The sequence below is a fragment of the Mauremys mutica genome, chromosome 4 (assembly GCF_020497125.1).
Source record: "Mauremys mutica isolate MM-2020 ecotype Southern chromosome 4, ASM2049712v1, whole genome shotgun sequence".
Classification (NCBI taxonomy): domain Eukaryota; kingdom Metazoa; phylum Chordata; order Testudines; family Geoemydidae; genus Mauremys; species Mauremys mutica.
The window spans coordinates 91346695-91371230 of record NC_059075.1 but is presented as its reverse complement, the minus strand read 5'-3'; the positions used below and the strand labels follow the sequence as shown (position 1 = coordinate 91371230).

At 40.3% G+C, this 24536-nt stretch overlaps 1 protein-coding gene across 6 annotated transcripts in view; it reads right to left on the bottom strand.

Moving 5' to 3' along the window:
• Window positions 1-24536, bottom strand: part of ELP4 (elongator acetyltransferase complex subunit 4) — a 293928-nt gene that overhangs the window by 179105 nt on the left and 90287 nt on the right. For all 6 annotated transcript variants that reach the window (XM_045016036.1, XM_045016038.1, XM_045016037.1 and 3 more), the window contains exon 7: window positions 20521-20709. In XM_045016036.1, coding sequence (XP_044871971.1) covers window positions 20521-20709 — 189 coding nt within the window. The remainder of the gene's footprint in view (window positions 1-20520; window positions 20710-24536) is intronic.

Genomic DNA, 24536 nt, shown 5'->3' with positions numbered 1-24536 from the left:
TGAATTTTGTTTTTGTGTTATTCTGTTAGAGCTTCTTTTAATAATGATGTTATTAATTTTAATACTTTACATGTATATAATATCTTTCATCTGTAGAGCAATGTGCTTTACAAAAATGTATTCATTAACGTGACAACACCCACGTGAGGTAGACAAGGAAATATATTTTCACATACCACTGAAATGCAGCAACCTCTGTGATAGGACACAGAAGTGAATTCAGTAGTGCACATTAACACTAACAGTGCACATTAGCACTAACAGATTAATACCATATTTGAAAATACTGGATATATCTGAGGTAAAAATTTAGCTAGGAGATCAGAATTAAACATTCGACTCCTACTGAACGTGTCATGGGATCTTTGGTGAATATGAGTTGTCAAGGCCTATTTATTATTATTGTTATAACCTGCATCATCATACAGTCTGAAAACCCTACAATATTAAAAATACTTTAGTTATCTTCTAGAAGGAAGACCTCCACAGCTTTCTTATAGTGAATAGATCTGGTGATTAATATGTGTGTCAGACAGGTCTGACTAAGTTATTTTGGGAAACATCCGCATTAGCAGTTGAGTTTTACAACTTGCTCTAAAAGGTGGTGAAATTTAGAGCTTAGCCTTACCTCTAGTGGGAATTCCATAATCATAGAACTCGCACCAAAAACTTCAAAACATGGCTCTACTAGCCACAGAGTTCCACCATAGCACAAGTAGATGCAGGAAAGAGAGGAGCTAAAAAAAGCAATCAGTGAGCTACCAGGGTCTTATCTACTTAAGATCTTAACACAGCCTCAACTATAAAATATAAAGACCTTGAAACAGAAACAGAATTGAATTGGCATCTGTCTCAGAGTGTGGAGCACACATAGTGTAGGGAGAACAGATGTGTTCCTGTTCCTGAATCTTGCTCATTTGGCAAGCTTCTGAATGCTGTGCCAACTGCAACATTCAAGGTCCTTTAGGGTCAGCCCTACATATAGAGCAGTAGTCCATTCTGGAGATGACAATGGCATGTATCACTTTCAGTAAGCTTGCATTACAGGAAAAATGGTCAATCAAAAGTCCAGCTGAAGATAATAGAGGCATTTATAGCTTCTGCTGCTCCCTGGGCATTCAGAAGTAATGAAAAGTCTAGTAGTTTCCCTTCATCCAAACATCAAACCATGAAAGGAATTACAGAAGAGGTCCAGACCTGCAAGACGTGTAGAACCAGGGGACATCTGTATATTGATGGCACTTGAGTTTGTAGAGCGTGAGTCTCTCACCCAGTATCCTTACATAGATTTTGAGTAAGAAAGGCAACAAAAATTCAGACTATCACTTCAGGATTCTGCAGCCGAGAACACTTGGAGAAGAGGAAGAGCTAACCATCACTATCCCTTAAAACCAGTGTGAAATATATAGGCAGAAGTTAATGTTAGAGTTTTACCATCACCGCCTTCTCAGTAATCCTATGCAGGAAAGAGAAGTTTAAGAATAGATGGCAATTTCTGGAATCATTCTTGAACCTATTTAAGAGTTACAAGTACATTGCCCTCTGTCAAGGAATCATTAACTAGTTTTGATACTATCAGTAACAGATCCAGACATCCTTCAGAGATTTTCACCAAATAAGAGACAGGAATTCATTTGGTATGTAATGGCATTGATGTCCCCAAGTAGCTTTATAATTTCCTGAGGGACTGATCTAAACTTGGTTAGAGAAGGTAGTATGCTTTCTCCCTTACACTCCGGTTCTACTTCAACAGGGATGATGAGACTAACCTAGTAGTAGCTGATCTCTTCTATGTCAAGATGAAAGCTCTACATGACAGGAAACCCCTATCTCTGGTACTGGGCATAGGGAATCCTGGTTAGTTAGCCAGTTCACTATTCAAAACAGTTCCACTCATCACAACTTCACAGCTTTTATGAAAGGAGAGTGACTTTCTTGTTTGTCTCACATACATGGCATAAAAACATATACGCACTTTGAGCGCAAATTGACTGGTTTCGGCTTTGGTTTTCTACCATTTTTATTCCACTTTTTTTCCTTCTTATTTCATGTGCCAAAGGCTATTGGTGAAATACAGGGATCTGTACACTACATTCATATGGTAGGGGGCCCAACAAGACAAATAAGTTACTATTGCAGCATATAAAATCTATCTAAATAAGACTTTTCATCCGTTCATCTTAAAATGCTTTACAAAGGCAGGTTAGCACCAGAAGCCTAATTTTACGATAAGTAAACAAGTAGAAAGAAGTCAAGTGACTTGTCCAAAGCCATGGAGCCAGTCAATGGGAGTGTTGGGAACAGAACTTGGGTTTCTTGATTCCATGTCTGGCGCCCATGTGCTAGACCATGCTACTTCCAATTAAGCACAATGCACAGAACTCATTAGTTCTCTTCAAAGAACAAATTTTTGCCCCCGTTTATAAACTATGGCTCTGACCATCCAATAAGCTCTGTGTGAGCAGCCCCCTGTACCGGCATGGAGCTCTGATAAAGTCGATGATTGCATAACTTCAACAGATTTCCTATTACACAGTTTTAGTCTGCTAGTAATATGCTATCGTCTAAACTCTGTGGCTACACTGAATATATTTAATATACAGTAAGTTTAAGTGGTGCAATTGTTCATCTATACCAGGGGTAGGCAACCTCTGGCACGGGTGCTGAAGGCAGCACGCGAGCTGATTTTCAGTGGCACTCACACTGCCTGGGTCCTGGCCACCAGTCTGGGGGGCTCTGCATTTTAATTTAATTTTAAATAAGGTTTTTAAAATGTTTAAGAAGCTTCATTTATTTTACATACTACAATAGTTTAGTTAAATATTATAGACTTATAGAAAGAGACCTTCTAAAAACGTTAAAATGTATGACTGGCACGCGAAACCTTAAATTAGAGTGAATAAATGAAGATTCGACACACCACCCCTGAAAGGTTGCCGATCCCGGATCTATACTATAGAAAGGCATTTGATGGAAACTACTGTATGTTATTTATATTTTGCTAATTGTCTGAAAAATGTAATATTGACACTATCACTTTGAACAAATTTTTTAAAAACAAGAATCCTATGCTACAAGTTGTTCATAGCAAGCTATGAAATATGCATGCAAAAGTGAAGTAAGCTCACCTAACAACCACATTTTGAATCTTTTTCATTCTGCATTTGAAAATCATAACAAAAATGCTGACCAGCATGTATTTAAAACTGCTTGACTTAAGGAAATCTTTAATATTCTTATTGGGAATTGTTCATTATAGAAACAGGATTAAAAGGGTGAGACCCCCCAAAAGTGCATCTTTTGTTCTCATTTTGACTAAAAAAAGTCATGCAGTATGTTTACCAATTTAGAAACGGCTGGATTTTCTGAAACGTCAGATCCTTAAATGATTCTTAAATGGAATGTATGTAATTCACAGATAGTCAAAGCACAGTTCTTGCCTACATAAATAATTACTAATACACAAATCTCAAACAGAGCATGGAGCTCTTTTTTAATCAAGTGGCAGGTTAAAAATACTAAAAAGTTTAAAATAATTTTAAACTAATCCCTTACTGAGTATAAAATTATAGGCTGTCATCAGGAGCAGGCTGGCAAAACTAGGTCCAGATGGGAGACTGCTGGGAAAAAAAGCTGAGGTAGGTGGGAAAATGATGGGAATCTGATGAAGACATGACTGCTCCCTCTGCTGGCAAGGCCCTCACCTGCTTTAATTTTTAACTAATGACTAGCGTTTCTTTAATTATTTAGGATATAGCCAATAAATAATGCACAATGTTCCTTCCTCAGTCTGTTGCTGTGCGTTTGCACATTTTTGAACTCACGGTGCCCTGTTTTACTAGAATAATTTGTTATAACATTAGGGCTCACATGGTAATCAAGATACCATTACTGATATTATATTATAACTGCACTTGGCACAGAAGATGATATTATTCTATTTACCTTTATAAAAAAACTGATTATGTTTTTTAAAAAGCTATGTGTATTTCATGTTTAATTTGCACACTTCATACTATAATTGTATATCTGTATTCTGTACTTGCTCATCATTATACAGTAATGAGATAACATAAAAAGAAAACAGTCTACCATACAGACATACAGAATTGCACATCACACCAAAATAGCATAGTTCTAGCACTAATATATCTGAAAATTTAATATCAGAGCTCATGTGCATTATGCATCAATGAACAGGAAGTTTTTAGAGCTGTTTACACTAAAACGTCCTAAAATATACATAAAATGTATTCTTTACTTGATTTGCGATGTATTTTAATAGTTGCCGTAAGAACATTTTAGTAAAAATCTGTTCCAGAAATCTGGCCTACAATCAGACGCTCCCAGAACAGGAGGGATCAGCTTTTTCGCCCACTGTTCTCATCTGAATCCTGGCTGAAAAGCTACTCCAGCTCCCAGCTTTCCAGAAGGCTCCATCCCAGGAATCCTCGCCTGCCATTTGGTTTGCTGATTTTAATCTCACAGGACTGTCTTACAGTGGTTCCACTATGCTGAACTGGCACTTGCTTCTAGAAGTGAGTTATTATTAAACTTGTAGGTCAATTGTGGCACTAACAACTCTTTGGAAGCTTTCAGCCACAGTGTACAATTTGCCGGTCTAATTAAATATTAATTCTAAGTGTTACATTTTGTGGCTAAGAGCTTTTATTTTCCATCATCAGTCTGGAAGAGAAAGAGGTTACAAGGCTAATTTAATCTTTTTTTTTTCCCTAGCATTAAAGCTTAACTACATAGGGCACAAAAACATCATTAAAGATGTAGCATTCCTTTATATTACAATTATAATGTAATTAATAGAGCAGGTCTAAAACACAAAGATGTAAGTTGAGAACTGATCTAGAAACTTCAGCTTTTCAAACATCAACAGTTCACATATAAAATGTCACTGTAACAAAATATTGCACATTTTAAGATTGCCATTCTTCACAGAAAATACATGTACAACAATTTAAATACAAAGTAGGCTAATACAAATTGTCGTCATTTATACTGACAGGCAACACACAAAAAAGATTTAAAACAACATTTGCATGGCCTTATTACAAAAGCCTATTATACTATTTATGTAAAAGGTATATTTTTCTAAAGTGATGTTAAACAGGATCTAATAAAATTATTTGCTAAAACCAGATAATAAACCCTGAATTCTTGTAAGATTCCTTTCCTCATTTTTGCTTATCACTGTCCAAATGGGCTCAAAACTAAGCCTGCTCCCTTCTGCTTCATAACAGTTGTGTCCACACCTGGACACTGGGCATTATATTAACTACTTAGTCTAGCTGCCAAAAGATTCCATATGCTGGAACAGATGACTATCTCCATACTGTGATGGGACATTTAACTATTTAGACCTATGCTGCATTTGAAAACTTTAGGCCTAAATCTTGTTTAATTTTTTTTTAAAGCTGTCCAATCTGTAAAATTATTTTCAGAATAGATGGATACATAAAGTAAAATGCTACTCTGCTGCATTTAATTGTTCATTTTAGTTTTATGATTTGCTTATAGTTTTATTTTAGAAAACCAATCTTACCCACTTTTCTATATTCAAAGGTGCACACACACTGCATACAGAAGATGGTGTTAATGGTGGTGGTGAGGAATGAGATTATCTTTTGACATAAATAGGTACACATATGCTTCTGAAAGGAAAAAAGTTTGAAACAAATCATAAGCAATATAGTATACTGTATATGCACATGCCTATTTCCATATGTTGTGCGACAGTCTTTGGTCATAGTATATATAAGCCACTTAATCCACAATAAGTATATAGTTATGAAAAAAGCAAAAATAAGTCAAGAATATATGGTATCTATGATTCAAATAGCCACCATAGGATCAGTATAACGTGGCTACCAGAATGAAAAAAAAACAGTATACATTCTGGTAGCCACTTCATATGATTGTATGAAAGTACAAAATACTACAATTTCTTCTGCTACTTAATAAATTAATGTAACAAACAAATTATTTGAAAACAAAACTATTTACAGCAACACGATTTAATTTTAAATTTTATCTTTTTTCAAGCCTCTATTTGACCTTAATTTTTAATAAGCTTTTATACGTGTAGAAAAAAAATAGTATCCAGAAGAATAATCTCTGTATCTGAAAATGGTTTAGAACAAGGATGATTATCAACCTAGCATATCTGCATCATAAATCCGATACTCTACACTTCTCTGTATGGTTGTTACTTTAGAACATTTTTTACATGTGATTGTGTATGCAATATTAAATCAACACAATAAAATGCAACAAACTTACAATTCTGATACTTTCCATTTTGAAGAATGTTAAAAGGTTGCTAAGCTGAGGTATAAAAGTTGTATGGCAGATGGATGTGGCACAAATTTCTACATAATGGCCACATCTTCATGGTATTCAACATTTTATACTTGTGAATTCACGAAGTATGTTAGTTCTACACCATAGAATCATTCTTAGCTCTTGCTTTAAGAATAAAGATTTCACACAGAAACTCTCAAGCTATAGAAGTTCACATCTCATAATCTTACATTAGTAGTAGTAGTAGCAGGTTCTAAAGCACTCTCTTGCTTGATGTATAGAGTTTAGCTGCTAAAATACTCAGCATGAACACAAAAGCCTATGGACGTGAAAAGGTTTGTTTCTGAATTTTTTCTACACTGAAACATACTGTAACATGTATTCACTTCAGTGAATTCAAAGCACCAGTACATTAATATTGTAGGAGATTAATTTTTAAACGTATCCAATGAAATAAAGAAAATAACATACTAAACAGAACCTCATTATACTCTCTCAAGAGGAGTACTATAACAAGGCTTATTCATACTGACTTTTCATTAGTCAATTAATTTCCCCTGGTACATGCTGACTAATACAGTTGGTGGCAGTTCTTTCCAATGAGGTAGCTTCATATTTAAAAGAAGGGACATCTATAATGAAAGAACTGAGATTCTTTCAAGGAACAAATTGATATCACCATAATTTATCTGATCATCACATATTCAAAAGTTTGCTTGTGCACCTGACTGACATGGAACTTGCTACAAATGTATAAAAAGCTACTGTAACTAATATTTTTGGGAAAAACCTGACATTGGATTTGCAACAAAGTATGACAAGGTAACTAATTACATAATTTCTAGTAATTTTTGAAAAAAAATTAACAGGCAGACTTTTTAGTTTCTATCTACTTTATCCCTTAGGGTTTCCAGTGCCCATCACTGTAGCATTAGATCCCTTTGCATTATATACTACTGCATAAACACTTTTGCTACGATTGTACTTTCCAATGAGCAAAATAAAACATAATAAAATACCTCACTCATTTTTATATCATTTCTCAAATTTGGAAAGCTTGAAAAAAATAGTCCACTTGATCATCGGTAATTTTAAAAATTGATATTCTCCCTTCTTAAATGTACAACTGCATTTCACAGGCACAGTGCATTTTCAAGCAGCAATGGAAAGACTTGAAAAGGAACCTTCCATCAACTATATAAATCATAATTCATAAGCATCTCAATATTTATTATGTGACAGACTTTCAGATAAGAGTGCTTTCAATCATTACAAAATATCAATCAAGTAAAACTTGTCACACATGTGAATAAACTGGGTACATTTTTAGTGTCATTTCTGAAATTCCTCTGCCAACATAATCTATTCCTAAATTGTTCAGTCAAGAAATATGAAGTAAGAAATGTCCTTTTTGTCAAGCACACAGTTTGCCACTAGAGATCGCTACAATTGTAAACACTATGGTGGATTATAATTTTACCAAGTAATTCTGAAAAAAAGTTTGGAACTTTTAAGTGACTCTAATTCACCTAGGTTTGATAGGTCCTTCTGAAGTTTCTCAGACTTTACTCCTAACTAACCAAAAGGCTGCCTGTTGATGGCAAAGTCATATAATGGCAGATGAAATTCAAGGCTGATAAATACAAGGCAATAAATACTTGAAGGAGTAGCCTGAACTACTCATATATATCGCTGGGTTCTAAATGACTGAGGAAAAAGAACTGCATATTATTGTGGATAGTTCAATGAAAATCACTGTTCACTGACCAGTGGTGTTTAAAAAAGCCAAAAAAGTTGTTAGAACATCTAAATAACTGGTTAATAATGGAAGCTATAGGAATCAAAAGGCATGAAGAGTGACTGAAAAAGTCTGGGACTATTTAAGAAGTAGATTAATAGGAGGCAACATGAGGGAGGCATAGGAAATAATGGATAGTATACAGAGAAAGTAAATTGAATGGTCCTATTCACTGGCTCACAATACAAGAACAAGGGGATATTCAATGAAATGGAAAGGCAACAAATTTAAATACTGAACAAATACACCAAACATAATTCACTTATGGAACTCATTGCCACAGTATATCATTGAGGCCAAGCACTTAGAAGGATTAAAAAAAAAACCCTAAACATTTATAAGAATAAGAACTTCCATAGTAACATTAGGTAGAATTATTTTTAAAATATAAGCAACAGAAACCTCACATTTTAAGGTATAAGCTAACCACTAACTGGTGGGATTGTGAAGAAACGTTCCCCACTAAAATGTTATTCAATAAGTTGTCAACTATAGGTTTTGTTGCAAGCCCTCATACAGGCCATTGTCTGAGAGGATAGTTAGAACAGACAGACCACTAATTTGATCTGCTATTAAAATTCCTATATTTCTAAGAATAAACTTGTTAAAATTTAAAACCGATCTATGGGGGGTTATTTTCCTTATAGTCACAGCATGGAAACAGAAATAAGATTCTATTGTAGCTTGAAACTTATTTATTTAAAATGTACCCCCATGGAAATTATATAAATGCAATTTCCCTTTCAGAATCAGCTATTGAACTATTTAGCAGACAAAAGATAATTTAGTCAAAATCTGATAGAAATGGAATAGTTGTAAAGTGAATAATTCTGTAGAATTTAACACACTTTATGAAAAATGGTGTGCATTATACATACTGTCAGTGTTTTGACTTTTAGATTTGACCAAAAAAAGCATAAGCTAAAAATAATTATATATTCTCGGTAATATCAAATTTAACAGGCATATAGAAATATACTTGAAGTACATGTTTTCATTTTTGTTTTTTTGAAAAAAAACCCACTGTACTTTACTTTTTTAATCCACTAAGAAACACTAGCAATGGCATTGCGAGTAGTTGAGTTGTGAGAATGTGAACAGCTGCTGTTATTATAACTAAAGGTCTGCTTACTGCTTGAGCCTGAGAGACCACATGTTCAGCTGTCCTCTCATCTTGCCATCCTCACCAATTAACTATTAACATGGAGGGCTGTACACATGCTCTCAGGGGCTCTTTAACAGGCTTCTTGGAGAGTGGAACAACTACACAGCAGAGCTCTGGGAACTGAGTAATAGTTGGATATAGGGAACCGTCAGCAGCTTTGCTCCTCCTAATGACAGTTCACTCTAGTGCTTAAAAGAGGATGCATGAAGTTTAACCATTTTTGCAACTGCTCAATGCAATCTATTGGAGCAGATACTGCAAAAAAGACTAAAGTTTCTGGGTTTTTTTCCAGACTACTTGAGCTTTTATTGTGGAGTAAACATGTTAAATTGGACAGCAAAGTTACAGGATACTAATGCATATGAGACTTTATTTCAGTCTTAACTACACAATTCAATTAGGCAGGTGGATTTTACAGATAATGGAATTGCACAACAGAATTCATCACTAGTCCTAACAAGTAAGTTTATCTGAAGTGCACACACAACATATTAGATCCAAACTTTTTAGTTGCCCTTCATAACGTTAGTTTGAAAAGTCACATTTTAACATCAGTTCTGAACCAACCTCACTATTTTTTCTTTACAATTTCCTTAACTACGTGTTGCTTGCCTACAATAAAATTAAACATAGGAAAAGTAAGCCAAAAATATGAGAGCAGCTAATCATCAATGTACAAGCCTGACAGAATGTTAAGAACTAAAAATAGAAAGCTGATTGGCTGCTTTACTGACATAAACTACTAGAAAAGACAAGCATAACAAAGTAAATATACTAGTTGCATGAGTGTAAATCAAGGCAGACTTTACTCCACTGTATGTAAACATAAAGAGAAAATAATAAATGCCTAAATTCCTGATCCTGCAAGTCCATAGGTCTGGGTGTGCTCAGCACGACACACTTCACTGACCAGTGCTGGTATCAATTTCAAATTTAGAAAAAACAGTGTTTTGTTCCAGTTTTGATACCAGTTTTGAAGACTCTGATAAACTGAAGGAGTCACTGGTTAACCCAGGGGTCGGCAACCTTTCAGAAGTGGTGTGTCGAGTCTTCATTTATTCACTCTAATTTAAGGTTTCATGTGCCAGGAATACATTTTAACATTTTTAGCCGGTCTCTTTCTATAAGTCTATAATATATAACTAAATTATTGTTGTATGTAAAGTAAATAAAGTTTTTAAAATATTTAAGAAGCTTCATTTAAAATTAAATTAAAATGCAGAGCCCCCTCGACCGGTGGCCAGGACCGGGGCAGTGTGAGGGCCACTGAAAATCAGCTCACGTGCCGCCTTCGGCACGCGTGCCATAGGTTGCCTACATCTGGGTTAACCTGAGCTGCCTAAATTGACAGTGTGCTGACTGAGGGAATGTGCCTTAGGATCAGCTCCCTCCACCTTAGGCGGCATATGTTGCTCCATTGCTCTCCCCTCCCTCCACGCATATAGTGGCCAGATTAATTGAAAAACATGAAATCCTATGGCATATAACAATCATCTCAATTTACCAGATATGTTTTGGGGGAAAAAAGGACAAGATCCTGTTTTTTATAAACCTGTTCCAGGGCCATTTCTTACATTTCTAGTCACCTTGTGCTGCTAAAAAAAACTCGCAGGCATGCTTTTCTGATCCCCCCAACAAAACCCTCACACACCAACTTCAGAGTATACAGACATATTTCATATAATTAAGATTTAACAATTCATCCCCTGCCCTGAACCCAAATACCAACTTTCTGGCCCAATTTACAGTATACAGTATATCTCAATTCTGCCAGTTCTCTTCTTCACTTTCCAGGCCAGGTCCTCAATCTAGTTTGATCCATGTCCCACTCATCCACCAGCATTTCACTGTTCTTTCTATGCACCTCATCACTGTCTCACCCTCAAATCAGGTTCCAAATTTCTCTATGCACTCTCTTTTTCCTAATATGGTTCTGCTACAGAACACTTGGGCAGAAGCAGTCTTTGCAGAAGACTTTGGAGCCCTTGTCTCATCAGTTCTAATTCCAAGAACTGTCTAAGGAATTACCAGTCATAACTGTTCATATGCTAGCCCTGATGTTAAATTTAGAGAAGAGGGAGAGCAGAAAAAGGACCAGTGCCAATGCTGAGGGAGCCATGAATGGCAGGAGAAACAGCAAAGAGACACATGGATCCATTCCCTTTCCTTCCCTTCTGTTGGCTAGGGAGAACTCAACTCTACTGATAGTCTGTGGTGGAGGAGCAGATACATCCGCAGACTCAGGGCCTCAAGTGAATGGCAAGCAAATTCTTTCCTTGAAGCAACATGTAGTGAGTTTTGTGGAGTGGTCTCAGGTACTAGTTTGAGCATGCCTATACACACACACATGCTCACACCAGCATAATCACAGGATCAAGAAGTTTAGTAAAGATGGTCATTACCTCCAATCTTCCCAACGAATGAATGAATCCAAACTGCCCTTAAGGAAGAGTGTGGCACGAAATGCTGTCAGGATTCAGAAAAGAGCACTGCAAGGAGCAGCTACATATGGTATAGGGGTGACAGGGAAGGTAAGAGGGTGAAAATGTGCTGGGAAATGTGGCATGCATGTATATACAGGAGATCATAGAGGGAAGCAGGAGAGAGTCTGAATGAACAGGGAAATAACAGGGAGAATGTGTGGGGTAGGAGACTAAGGCCTTGTCTACACTACAAGACTATTTCGAATCTACTTAAGTCGAATTTGTGGATTCGACCTTATGAAGTCGAATTTGTGTATCCACAGTAAATACACTAATTCGAATTTCCGAGTCCACATTAACAGGGCCGGCATCGACTTTCGAAGCGGTGCACTGTGGGAAGCTATCCCACAGTTCCCGCAGTCCCCGCTGCCCATTGGAATGCTGGGTAGAGCTCCCAATGCCTGCTGGGGGAAAAAATGTGTCGAGGGTGGTTTTGGGTAACTGTCGTCATCGAACCGTCAATCACGCCCTCCCTCCATGAAAGCGCCGGCGGGAAATCTGTTCGCGCACTTTTCTGGTCGGTTACAACGCGGACGCCACAGCACTGCGAGCATGGAGCCCACTGCGATCACCGCTGCACTTATGGCCGTTGTCAACTCCTCGCACCTTATCGTCCACCTCTTCCACAGTCAGCTGCTGAGAAATCGGGCGAGGAGACTCCGGCAGCGCGGTGAGGAGAGTGGCGCAGACCTCTCAGAAAGCAGGGTACGCCGCGCAGTGGAGATCATGGTGGCAATGGGTCAAGTTCATGGTGTGGAACGGCGATTCTGGGCCCGGGAAACAAGCACGGACTGGTGGGACCGCATAGTGCTGCAGGTCTGGGATGAATCACAGTGGCTGCGAAACTTCAGGATGCGTAAGGGCACTTTCCTTGAACTCTGTGACTTGCTGGCCCCTGCCCTGAAGCGCCAGGACACACGGATGCGAGCAGCCCTGAGTGTGCAGAAGCGACTGGCCATAGCCCTCTGGAAACTTGCAACGCCAGACAGCTACCGGTCAGTAGCGAACCACTTTGGTGTGGGCAAATCTACCGTGGGGGTTGCTGTGATTCAAGTAGCCCACGCAATCGTTGAGCAACTGCTCTCAAAGGTAGTGACTCTGGGAAACGTCCAGGTCGTCATAGATGGCTTCGCCGCAATGGGATTCCCAAACTGCGGTGGGGCTATAGATGGGACTCACATCCCTATCCTGGCACCTGCCCACCAGGCCAGCCAGTATATTAACCGAAAGGGCTACTTTTCAATGGTGCTGCAAGCACTGGTGGACCATAGGGGACGTTTTACCAACATCTTCGTCGGGTGGGCGGGCAAGGTTCATGACGCGTGTGTGTTCAGGAACTCTGGTCTGTTTAGACGCCTCCAGGCAGGAACTTTCTTCCCGGACCACAAAATAACGGTTGGGGATGTGCAGATGCCTACAGTGATCCTCGGGGACCCAGCCTACCCGCTAATGCCCTGGCTCATGAAGCCCTATACAGGCGCCTTGGACAGTGAGAAGGAACTCTTCAACTACCGGCTGAGCAAGTGCAGAATGGTGGTGGAGTGTGCTTTCGGACGTCTTAAGGGGAGGTGGCGGAGCTTACTGACTCGCTCGGACATCAGCGAAAAGAATATCCCCGTAGTTATTGCTGCTTGCTGTGTGCTCCACAATGTCTGTGAGAGCAAGGGCGAGACCTTTTTGGCCGGATGGGAGGTTGAGGCAAATCGCCTGGCTGCTGTTTACGCTCAGCCAGACACCCGTGCCGAAAGAATATCCCAGCGGGAAGCGCTGTGTATCCGGGAGGCTTTGAAAGCAAGTTTCCTCGGAGAGCAGGGTAACCTATGACTCTCCACTTGATTTTAAGAGAAGCTGATCCTGGGCCTGTGTCTCTATGTGTTGAGTGAGATCTGCGGTTACATACCCCGTTCTCCAAGTTTCCCCCACTTCCAAAACACGTTTTAAAACAAATTAAACGGAACAGTTATTGTTAATAAATCTTTCTTTTACTTTGCATTTCTGTTCAGGGTTTGAAACATGGACGCATACTGTGCTGGGTACGGTGTGCACTGATGTACAGACCGCTTGTACAATACAGGACGGACAGCCTCCTGCTCCTACATAGGTCTCTGGGGTGGGGGACAGTTTCAAGTGGTTGTGCATGTAGGGGTGGGTTTGCAGGAAGGGGCGAGTGGTGCCGTCTTTGGATAGGGATTTGGATGCAGGCTCTGAGCTGTGGGTTTGGGCGTAGGAAGGGGTGAGGGGTGTGGGGGAAGGGTGAGTATCTGTCCGTGGATGAGGGCTCTTGTTGGGGCTCAGGGCAGCGGAGAGGATCGCGCCTACGGTGGAAGTGCATGGTAAGGGCAGCATGCCTTAACATTAGGGGGTGGCAGGCGCTAGGACCGTGGACAAGCGTACACATCACAGAATGACCCGGGGCAGCATACGCCACACAGAGTGACCCTGGTGACTACTGACTGCAGTCTGTGTGTGCCCTGCAGTTGATCCTGCCCCTGATAGTCTGTACCCTGCTAATGTAGGCTATCCCGTGCAATTATAAATCCCCTGCCCCCCCCCACATACACAGTCTTCTGACATGAAAGACGTGACGGAAAGAGTGAACAACAGCAAACAGCTTTTATTAATCTACTACATAGTGGTGTGATGAAACTTGGATTTGGGACTGGGTGATCCTGTAAGGGAAGCGCTTCTACACAGTTATAGCGTCAGAGGTGTGTGGTACATTAGCGCTCAGCTGTGGTGCAGTGACAGTTCTCACGGCCCTTACCGCCCCTCCGTCTTGTAATTTTCGGTGAGGGGGGGACAGGACTTCTTGGCGTTGGAGGGTGGTTGCAGATACAGTGCAGGGGGGCTCTCTCCTCCTGCCTGCGGTCCTGCAGAACATCAACAAGGTGCCGGAGCGTGTCCGTTTGCTCCCTCATTAGCCCAAGCAGCGTTTGAGTCGCCTGCTGGTCTTCCTGCCGCCACCTGTCCTCCCGTTCGCTGTGTGAGCGCTGCTGCTGAGAGAGGGTCTCCCTCCACTGGCTCTGCTGGGCCGCCTCGGCTCTGGAGCAGGCCATCAGTTCCGCGAACATCTCGTCCCGAGTCTTTTTCTTTCGCCGCCTAATCTGAGCCAGCCTCTGCGAGGGGGATGCCGGGGCAGTCCGGGAAAGAGCAGAAGCTGTGTGATGGGAAACAGTAAGTGATTTCCTTGAACAGATACATGTTTGCGAACAGTGAACACAGTCTCGTCAGTTTCTCTGAACAAGACCATACAGGGCACCAAGTTCCACGAGCTCTCAGGACAAGTTCGAGATTTCGGAATACGCTCTCATTGGCGGCGCCATTGCACAGGAGAGCGGACAAGCGGGGAGAGACAGCTGAATCCGTCTTGCAGACAGTCCTGGTAAGCCTTAAAGTAGATAATGCTTATCAGTTAGTGGATAGCTGTGCTCTCCTGCTAAAGGCAATCTGGAAAGCAGAAAGGCTGAGCCTTTTCCAGCCCCTCCCGCCAGTGCACGGGAAAGATCAATGTATGCTTGTTCTCTGTGGCCTCCAGCACGTGGCTGTTAAGCGAGGGTCGTTGTTATGCAACCTAATTTTAAACCATTAACAATAGTAACAATACACTAATTGCCCTACTTAGATGCAGCCTGTCCAGAACGACATCACCCTGAGGCGGGTCACTCGGAGTCAGAGAGAGCGGATGCTAAGGGAAGCCCTGCACAGACCAGGACCATATGCAGCAATGCTGGTGGAGGCGATGATTCCTCTCTACATTAGGATGTCCTGGCGCGGAAGAGTGTGCTTCCACGGAGCACCCAATAAGGCACCTCTCCCCAGGAACCTCCTGCGGAGGCTTTTCGAGCAGCTCTCTGAGAGCTTTGTTGAACTGTCCCAAGAGATTATTGTTCAATCCCTATATGTGTGGACCTACTATTTATATAGTTTGACATTTAAAATTTTTTATATAGTATTTCTATTTTTTCTATACCTGTTTTTAAAAAAATAAATGTTTCCATGTTTATAGCACTTACCGCCTGATCCTTCCCCTGATTCTGAGTCCGGGTTAACGGGCGGGGACGGTTGGTAGGGGATCTCTGTGAGGGTGATGAAGAGATCCTGGCTGTCAGGGCAAGCGGTATTGTGTTCGCTGTCGCCTGCGCCGTCCTCCACAAACCCTTCCTCATCTTCCCCATCGGCGAACATCACCAAGGAACTGTCCAGGTACACTACGCCATCCTCAGAGTCCACGGTCACTGGTGGGGCAGTGGTGGCAGACCCACCGAGAATGGCATGCAGTGCCTCGTAGAAGCGGCATGTCTGGGGCTGTGCTCCGGAGCGTCCGTTTGCCGCTCTGACTTTTTGGTAACCTTGTCTCAGGTCCTTGACTTTCATGCGGCACTGCATCGCATCCCGGCTGTATCCTTTGTCTATCATGGCTTTGGAGACCTTCTCGAAGGTCTTTGCATTCCGCTTGTTGGAGCGCAGCTCCGAGAGCACAGACTCCTCGCCCCACACAGCGATCAGATCCATGACTTCCCGGTCAGTCCATGCTGGGGACCTCTTTCTATTCTTGGATTGCCCGGACTCCTCTGCTGGAGAGCTCTGCATCGTTGCAGGTGCTGCGGAGCTCGCCCCGATGTCCAACCAGGACGTCAGATTCAAAGTGCCCAGACAGGAAAAGGAATTCAAATTTTCCCGGGTCGTTTCCTGTGTGGCTGGTCAGAGCATCCAAGCTCGGACTGCTGTCCAGAGCGTCAACAGAGTGGTGCAGTGTGGGATAGCTCCCGGAGCTACTAAGTTCGATTAGCATCCACACCTAGCCTAATTCGAGCTAGCCATGTCGAATTTAGCGCTAACTCCACCTGTCGGGGTGGAGTACCAAATTCGAACTAAAGAGCCCTCTAGTTCGAATTAAATGGCTTCCTGGTGTGGACGGTTGAGCAGTTAGTTCGAATTAACGCTGCTAAATTCGACTTAAAGTCCTAGTGTAGACCAGGCCTATGACACAAAATTCCTTGCATTGGGACAATTTGAAACCATTGTGCCTTTAGCTAAAATACAATTGGAAGGTTTAAAAGGTATTTTAAACGTTAGGATATTGGATAGCATTCCGGCAGATGTGTTGGTTGGTAATGATATACTGTCTGTGTCCAAAGCTGATAATATAATAAACTTGTAGTAATAAGGAATATAGGTCGATGGTATAGCAGCTGAGGTGGGGAGAAGACATTTCCAGCTCCTGCTCAGCAGAAAATGGCAGCGTGTCTCTAGGAGCGTGTGGGTGGGGAAGCTGGGGGAGGGTGTCGCCTTATGTACCTGAGACTACTCTTTGTGCTGGCAGAAGCCAAGAATTTATAGCAGAACAGAGAGCAGGCCCCTCCTTAAAAAGCATATGGGAAATCAGAAAACAGGGGAAGGTTTTTTGCAGAAGAGGGAAAACTATAGAGAGGCCCCTTTGCGGAATAACAGAACTCTTGGGCAGGCTTATAAACAACTGATTGTGCCTCCCATCCTGGGAAGTTAATGTTGTTAGCCCATGACTGCCCTAGTGCAGGTCACTCAGATTTCAGAGAGGACATATGAGAAGTTAAAGAAGAATGTTTATTGATCAAATATTCAGAATGAGGTGACAGACCACTATAGGTCTTGTAACTTATGCCTGAAGCACAAGAAGGCTCCACAAGGCTCCCCTGCACTGCTTACCTGTAATCAAGGGGGCATTTTTTAGGGTGGCTATGGATATTGTTGGCACTATGCCCCGGCCAACCCAGAGGGGAAAGAAATATATTCTGGTAGCAGTGGACTTCACCACTAGATACCCAGAGGCAGTTGCTCTGTCTAATATAGAGGCTGACACAACAGCTAAAGCTTTGCTCTCTATATTCAGCAGAGTAGTTTTCCCAAAGGACACTGTATCATATTGGGGGTCAAATTTCATGTCCCAGTTATTTAATGAATTATAGCAAATGTGTGGGGTACAACAGCTGAGATCTACCCCATATCACCCAGAAACAAATGGGTTAGTTGAAAGGTTCAGCAGAACTCTAAAGTCTATGCTGGGAATGTATGCAAATACGAGGGACAGTGACTGGAATGAAATGCTACCCTCTCTGTTATTTGCTTGTAGGGAGGCTTCCCAAGAGTCCACAGGCTTTGCCCCATTTGATCTTCTGTATGGGAGAAAGGTCACAGGTCATCAGGATCTCACTAGGGATTCTTGGGAGGGTGGTTCTGAAGCAGAGGGGGAACCAGTGACTAAATATGTACAGCAGTTCAGAAAGGAGTTAAGGGACATGATGGAAGTAGTTCAAATGAACCTCATTAAAAGCCATGATGCACAGAAGGCACAGTATGGCCATAATGCTTGTGAATCCTTGTTAGAGGGGACTCTTGCTGCTGACGTTACTCACTGTAAAAAGGTACAAAATGCAAAACTCAGAGGAACCTTCTGAGATTGTGGAAAGAATTAATGAGAACCCTCCCCCCGCTTCCGCACCCACACGCTCCTAGAGACCCCACAGCAAGGTTACTTCACAGATTCTGCAGGTTAATAGATTTAAAAGTCTATCACAATACAGAAGCCATTATAAACATGTTGTGCTGGGGAAGATTCTGAGACAATACATCTCATCAATTTGATGGCTGAATGCCATGGAGACACATCACTAGAGAACACTGAGATATGTAAAGAGTTAACACAAACTGAAAGGGCAGGAATTTTGACTGTGCTGCAAACTCATAAGTAGGTATTCTCTAGCATACCAGGTCTGACTCATAGGATGTTCCATCAGATTGACACTGTGGTGATCTGATTTTGGATATTTCAATTCCAGAGCTTAATGCTCTCTTTTTATATAGTATACAGTGGTCATATTGTCCAACATGATCTAAACATGCTGTGCACAGAGGAAGGGCAGGCTTTTGTAGGTCTTTCGTACTATTGGCGTTTGAGGAGATTAAATGTGTAGATTTGACTTCTATTGGGATCATGAACCTTAAGCCACATGATCATCCAGATGTACTCCTCAGCCCAGTAGAAAGGTTGTGTCGCAACAAAAGTGGACTTTTCTAGGTTTGCCTGAAGTCCTAAGGATTGAAGGAGGTTATATAGAGAGGACCGCTGATTGTACCTTTTGGTATGATAAACCAGTGAGCAGACAGTCGTTAAGGTAAGGAAATACTGGACTGCTCTGGTGGCACAGTGTGCCACTACCACGCACAGCACCGTTGTGAACATTCTGGGAGTTGTCAAGAGACTGACGGGAAGAAGTTTGTACTGATAATGATCCAGGCCCACCATGAAGCACAGGAATCTCTTGTGTGTTGGATGAATGTCTATATGGAAATAGGCATCTTTAAAAAAAAAAAAAAATCAAGAGCTGCAAACTGGTTGCCTTTATTTAGTGAGGGGATTTTCGAGGTCAGGGTGGTCATCCTGAATCTTGAATAGCATATGAAGACATTCAGTTGCCTGAGATCCAGGATGGAACAAGGAAACATCCCTAATAAAACCTTTCCCACCGTGTTGAGGAAGCATAGACTCTAGCTGGATCAGGGATTCTACCTCCTGTTTGGGAAGTACTGTCACAGTGCTTTTTCCTCAGATATAGTGTCACCTAATATTAAAGGTACTTTTATTTTGTAATACTGAGAGTTAGGAAAGAAGAAATCTGAAACTGAAGGCATACACAAGAGGAGTGTTGATACACCTCCAGTCACACTGGCAACATGTGAAAAATAGGAATGGTTGTGATTTTCAGGAGCACTGAGTGGCTGTAACAGCAATTTAATAGGAATTGTGGGCACTCAACAGCTTTGAAAATTGCAATGTTGACATGAGAGGCATATATTTGCCCTTTATGAGAAAGTTTACATCAAAACATTCAATGTTTGTTAAACAAAGTCCTATCAAATTTATGCATAAATCTATTCACTGTGAATGCTCTTCTTCCTTTTATGAGCTGCAGCACTTTTTACAGAAGAAAGTTTTTACATTTTTCCTTTTACTAAAAACTACTGTTCCAGAAAATAAATTAAGGCTTAGTATACTTCTGTGAAGTACTTATTATTACCCCTCCCATTTTACAGATGGGAAAATTACTCAGAGACAGATTAACTGACTTGCTTTTGATCAAATTGGAAATTTATGGCAGAATTAGGGAGCAAACCAACCTCTCCCAGTTCTAGGTTTACTGCCTTTTGAAATCAGTGGGAATGCAGAACTTTGCCTAGCAGAATTGGATCTTCTATAAGTTCTACCTATTTTATTTCATACATATCAAAGCCATATGACAGCTATACCTGTATCTAAGCCATTATAATATTCAGGTGTTTCTAGATAATGCAATGTATTGCTGCATCACAAAAGCACAGAAGAAATGCGGTAACATTATTTTAAGTCTATCTTTAAAACACAACATACTAAGCTGAAGGATGCCTATTCGGAATGTCTTAAATTGGTTTTATTCTCTTGGCTCACTCAAAAAGTTTATGAATGACTTTTATTTGCTAGTAATTACTGAAAGATAAATTCAGCATCTAAATAATGTTGAAGACCATACTGTATGTCAGAGTAAAATATAGTATGAGGTAAAATTTCATCTAGAAATCAATTTGCTACTCATGTAAAACAACCGCAACAGGATGCAATTTTCAAAATCACTCATGAAACTTCAATCCATTTTGCTCATTAAGTGTCCGCTAACTCATTAACTTTTTTTGCGCATACTAAACCATGTACAACAACTTATGAAAAGAAGCAATTATAGTATTCCTACCTGGATAAGATGGGCTGGCACTGTGATTATACACGCTGACAAAGACATTCTGAGGAGACCACGGAGAACATACAGAAACTTTGTGAGGCTATAAATATCTTCTGGATTATCAGCGCAACAAATGTCATCTCCCCACAACACTGAACCAAGGCTCTGAATTCCTATCCGCAGAATATTTTTTTGTTTTTTCTAGAGAAGATGAGAAAAAATAAAATGACTAATTTTTATTTTGCACATTAAGAGGAAAAACACCTCACATCAAATGGATAGATAATTTTTAAAACTTCTGTAATTTATATTATGTATGTCCATAGTAACTAAATAGTTTGAAGTAAGCATGTGATAGCGTAAGAGGGCCCAGAGAGGGAAAAATATGTATAGTAGTACCAGTTTTTGCATGAATGGCAAATTTGCATAAATTTGTATCTGTAATGACAGACAGATAAAAAGTGACAAGTTCTTAAAGTGCTTATATACAAATGCTAGAAGACTAAATAATAAGATTGATGAATTAGATTGCCTCATATTAAATGAGGATATTGATATCATAGGCACCACAGAAACTTAGTAGAATGAGGATAATCAATGGGACAGTAATACCAGGGTACAAAATATATCAGAAGGACAGAACAGGTCGTGCTGGTGGGGGAGTGGCACTATATGTGAAAGAAAGCATAGAATCAAATGAATCAAAAAAGTTAAATGAACCAAACTTTACCAAAGAATCACTATGGATAGTATTTGCATGCTTGAATAATAAGAATATAGCAGTATGGATATAGATTAATGGAGATAACCTATCTCCTTAGAACTGGAAGGGACCTTGAAAGGTCATTGAGTCCAGCCCCCTGCCTTCACTAGCAGGACCAAGTACTGATTTTGCCCCAGATCCCTAAGTGGCCCCCTCAAGGATTGAACTCACAACCCTGGGTTTAACAGGCCAATGCTCAAACCACTGAGCTATCACTTCCCCCATACTACCGACCACCTGACCCAGGATGGTGATAGTGACTGTGAAATGCTTATGGAGATAAGAGAAGCTATAAAAAAAATCAGTAATAATGGGGGATTTCAGCTATCCCCATATTGACTGGGTACATGTCACCTCAGGACAGGATGCAGAGATAAAGTTTCTTGGCACCTTAAATGACTGCTTCTTGGAGCAGCTAGTCCTGGAACCCACAAGAGGAGAGGCAATTCTTGTTTTAGTCCAAGTGGAGTACAGGATCTGGTCTAAGAGGTGAATATAGCTGGACCGCTTGGTAATAGTGACCATAATACAATTAAATTTAACATCCCTGTGGCGGGGAAAACATCACAGCAGTCCAACACAGCAGCATTTAATTTCAGAAAGGGGAACTACACAAAAATGAGGAGGATTGTTAAACAGAAATTAAAGGGTACAGTGCCAAAAGTGAAACCTCTGCAAGCTGTGTGGAAAAGACCCCATAATAGAGGCTCAACTTAAATGTATACCTCCAATTAAAAAACATAGTAAGAGAACCAAAAAAGAGCCACCGTGGCTAAATAACAAAGTAAAATGCAGTGAGAGGCAAAAAGGTATCCTTTAAAAAGGGGAAGTTAAATCCTAGTGAGGAAAATAAAAAGGAGCATAAATTCCAGCAAATGAACTATAAAAATATAATTAAGAAGGCCAAAGAAGAATTTGAAGACCAGCTAGCCAAAGACCCAAAAAGTAATAGCAATTTTTTTTTTAAGCATATCAGAAGCAGGAAGCCTGCTAAACAGCCAGTGAGGCCACTGAATGACAGAAATACTAAAGGAGCACTCAAGGACTATAAGGCCACTGTGGAGAAACTAAATGAATTTTTGTCTTCGGTCTTCACAGCTGAGGATGTGAGGGAGATTCCCAAACCTGAGCCATTCTTTTTAGGTGACAAAACTGAGGAACTGTCCAAGATTGAGGTGTCATTAGAAGAGGTTTTGGAACAAATTGATAAATTAAACATCAGTAAGCCACCAGGACTAAATGGCATTCACTCAAGAGTTCTGAAGGAACTCAAATGTGAAATTGCAGAACTACTAACTGTGGTTTGTAACCTATCATTTAAATCACCTTCTGTACCAAATGACTGGATGTTAGCTAATGTGATGCCAATTTTTAAAAAGGGCTCCAGAGGTGATCCCGGCATTTACAGGCCAGTAAGCCTGACTTCAGTACCAGGCAAACTGGTTGAAACTATAGTAAAGAACAGAATTGTCAGACACATAGATGAACATAATTTGTTGGGGAAGAGTCAACATGTTTTTTGTAAAGGTAAATAATACCTCAACAATCTACTAGAATTCTTTGTGGGGATCAACCAGCATGTGGACAAAGGGGATCCAGTGGATATAGTATTCTTAGATTTTCAGAAAGCCTTTGACAAGGTCCCTCACCAAAGGCTCTTAAGTAAAGTAAGCTGTCATGGGTGAAGAGGGAAGGTCCTCTCATGGATTGGCAACTGGTTAAAAGATAGGAAATGAAGGTTAGGAATAAATGGTCAGTTTTCAGGATGGAGAGAGGTATCACTATTTTCTGGTCAATGAAAATAAAAAAGAGCAGCTTGTAAACACATTTACAAAACTGAATCAGAAAGTTAGCCCCTTAATTGCTTTAAGGTAAGGACAAACAAGTCCTTATAGGACAACACTTAATTCCTCTTTGTAGGATGGGTATGATAAATTTATACTCCAAGATAATGATATATCAGTATAAAAAATGCTAAAAGTACCCTTATTTGTTTCATTGAGGACAAAGCATATTTTCTGTGTTTCATAATTTCTATGAGGATGGTTGATATTACAAGACTAATTATTCATTCAATTCTTGTATTATGAGGCAAGCAGTAGACTAAAGTTCTGCACCAACACACTTGTGCTGGAGAGTAGAATTGACAAATTTAAATACATTCCACAATATTAGAAGTTGTATAGTCAAAGAAATTATTTTAGATTAAATGAATCCACTTTACTCATTTCTACAGTATTATTGCTTTGGCAGCTAGACACTATAGATATAGAAAATTAACCACAAAACAAGAAAAAAACAAAAGCAGTCAGTCAAAAGCTAAGCAAAATAAATCCTTGACCAGCATCATTGCCCTGAAATTCACTAGATTTGGGCTCCAATGGGTGCCAAGGAAAGATAATTCCAAAGAATTCAACTGAGAAAGTCCTGTCACCAAACATGACGGACCAAATTAAAACAGTGAAGCGGGCACAACTCCCAATGACTTAAAAGTATTTTTAACTTACAGATTGTTCAAACTTAATTCCCAACAGTAAGCCATTACCAGCCAACGTTAATCATGTCCCAGCTTATGGTGAAAAGGATTATATTATATTATGAGATTCTAGATTATTTAGGGCTTTAAGAGGGGGCATGTGATTGCAAACTGCTCAGACTGGCCTGAACCACTTAAGAGATGAGTGATGGTTCTGGGTTAACTTCAGGATAGCCCCAAGTAGAGTTAATTGCACGAGTGCAGCTGAGAAGTAACAGATATCAACTGTTGTCAGGTCCACACTAGAGAGGAACTGTTGCAGTCTCCTGGCCACCAAGAGATGGTGAAATGCTCTGTGAGTCACTAATGCTAACAGAGCATCAGGGCCCAAAGGCTCTGGACCATTTTGGCAAAAGTCTGCTAAACCTCTAATAGTAGCCTCTTCCTACTCCTACAGCTGTTGGACTTGTTTCTCATCTGGGCTGAGTCACATTCCATTCACTTCTAGCCAGATTCTAGTTGAGACACTGGGACCACAGAACCTTGGTTTAAAGAAAATGAGAGGTCATCAACATACTGATGTCAAGGCAGACCAAAATGTCTGCAGGTTGCATGTGACATATATTTAATTTATAGAATTGTGTTTTATTCACAGTTAAACATTAAACTAAATAAGAGCAGTTTAAGACTACATCATCACATTTTACAAACCGGAGTGAAAATGGAGGTTAGTTACCTTTAACTGGAGGTTCTTTGAGATGTGAGGTCCATATCTGTATTCCACAAATG